At 29.6% G+C, this 1,106-nt stretch overlaps 1 protein-coding gene across 13 annotated transcripts in view; it reads right to left on the bottom strand.

The window, feature by feature from the left end:
- Window positions 1–1,106, bottom strand: part of LOC106872422 (protocadherin-11 X-linked) — a 370,508-nt gene that overhangs the window by 26,426 nt on the left and 342,976 nt on the right. For 8 of the 13 annotated variants that reach the window (XM_052972305.1, XM_014919417.2, XM_052972306.1 and 5 more), the window contains one exon: window positions 807–941. Coding sequence is in view for 5 of the 13 variants with exons in the window: in XM_014919418.2 (XP_014774904.1) it covers window positions 735–941 (207 nt within the window). In the remaining 8 variants the exon portion in view is untranslated. Of the gene's footprint in view, window positions 1–110; window positions 942–1,106 lie in introns of those variants that run through there. The other 5 variants (XM_052972309.1, XM_014919419.2, XM_014919418.2 and 2 more) reach the window with 4 other exon arrangements.

Here is a 1,106-nt window from a genome sequence, read left to right as displayed (position 1 = left end):
ATATATATATATATATATATATATATATATATATATATATATACATATATATATATATATATATATGTATGTATGTGTGTGTAGATGTACATACATACATACATAGATACATACATACATATGTATATGTTAAAACACAAATCCATTCTTGTGCTTGTGTATATATACACATATCTCTGAGTATATGAAGGTGGTTGAAATATAAATCTTTAGAGAGTAATAAAAATGAAACAAACAGAAACGAAAATTAAAATTACACAAAACAAAAAAAAAACACAAAGAAAAAGTAAAAAACAAAAAAAAAGGACAAAAAATATACCAAGAAATATTTCAAATTTTTTCAGATTCAAGTATGTCATGTGATTTGATATGATTCCATATCTTGACTTGTCCTGGGTGTTTGTTTATTTTCACCATTAAGGGAAGAATTTAGCATGAAAATGCCTCACTGCAGAAACAAAAACCACACTCACAAGAGATTATCTGGACATAAAGTACAGACTTACGGAATTTGACATTGCAAAATTTACCTTGACCAGATGGATAATTCCAACAAGAATCAGCTTCTTCTCTGGTGCTTTTTGTTTTGATAGTGTCGCAAATTACCTGTGATTCACAGACAATTTCAACAAATAACGGCAATTTCATCTCCACAATGGATTCTTTAATTGACAACTTGTTTTTTTCATACATTTTTCTTTTGTTATTTGTAGGTATTTGGTGCGAAATTTCATTCAGTATATAATGGTATCGTTGTCCACTGTAACAAAGACTAGCGTTTCTCTGGGAATTCCCTTACCTGATTTACTGTTCTGATACGGGGTGCGATTCAGTTGCACATCTTCTTCACTCCCGCCACGACCACTGTCTGATGCCCCAGTTTCCCCAGAATTCTCGCTATATGTATCTTCCATCTTGGCTAAATGTAATAAAGTTTTGTACTGCAATAGTGGTGAAGAAAAGAGAAAAAAAGAGAATGACCAAAATTAGATATTATGATTAAAATTTCAGTGCAATGGTTAATATTTGAAAAGACAGGCATGTATAACATATACATATATGAAAACCTATGCAATCAAACAAATATTATATATATATATATATAT

Source organism: Octopus bimaculoides, chromosome 13, assembly GCF_001194135.2.
Source record: "Octopus bimaculoides isolate UCB-OBI-ISO-001 chromosome 13, ASM119413v2, whole genome shotgun sequence".
NCBI classification, from domain to species: Eukaryota; Metazoa; Mollusca; class Cephalopoda; order Octopoda; family Octopodidae; genus Octopus; species Octopus bimaculoides.
Note: the sequence above shows the minus strand (reverse complement) of the source record. Positions and strands in the feature narration are given on the sequence as shown.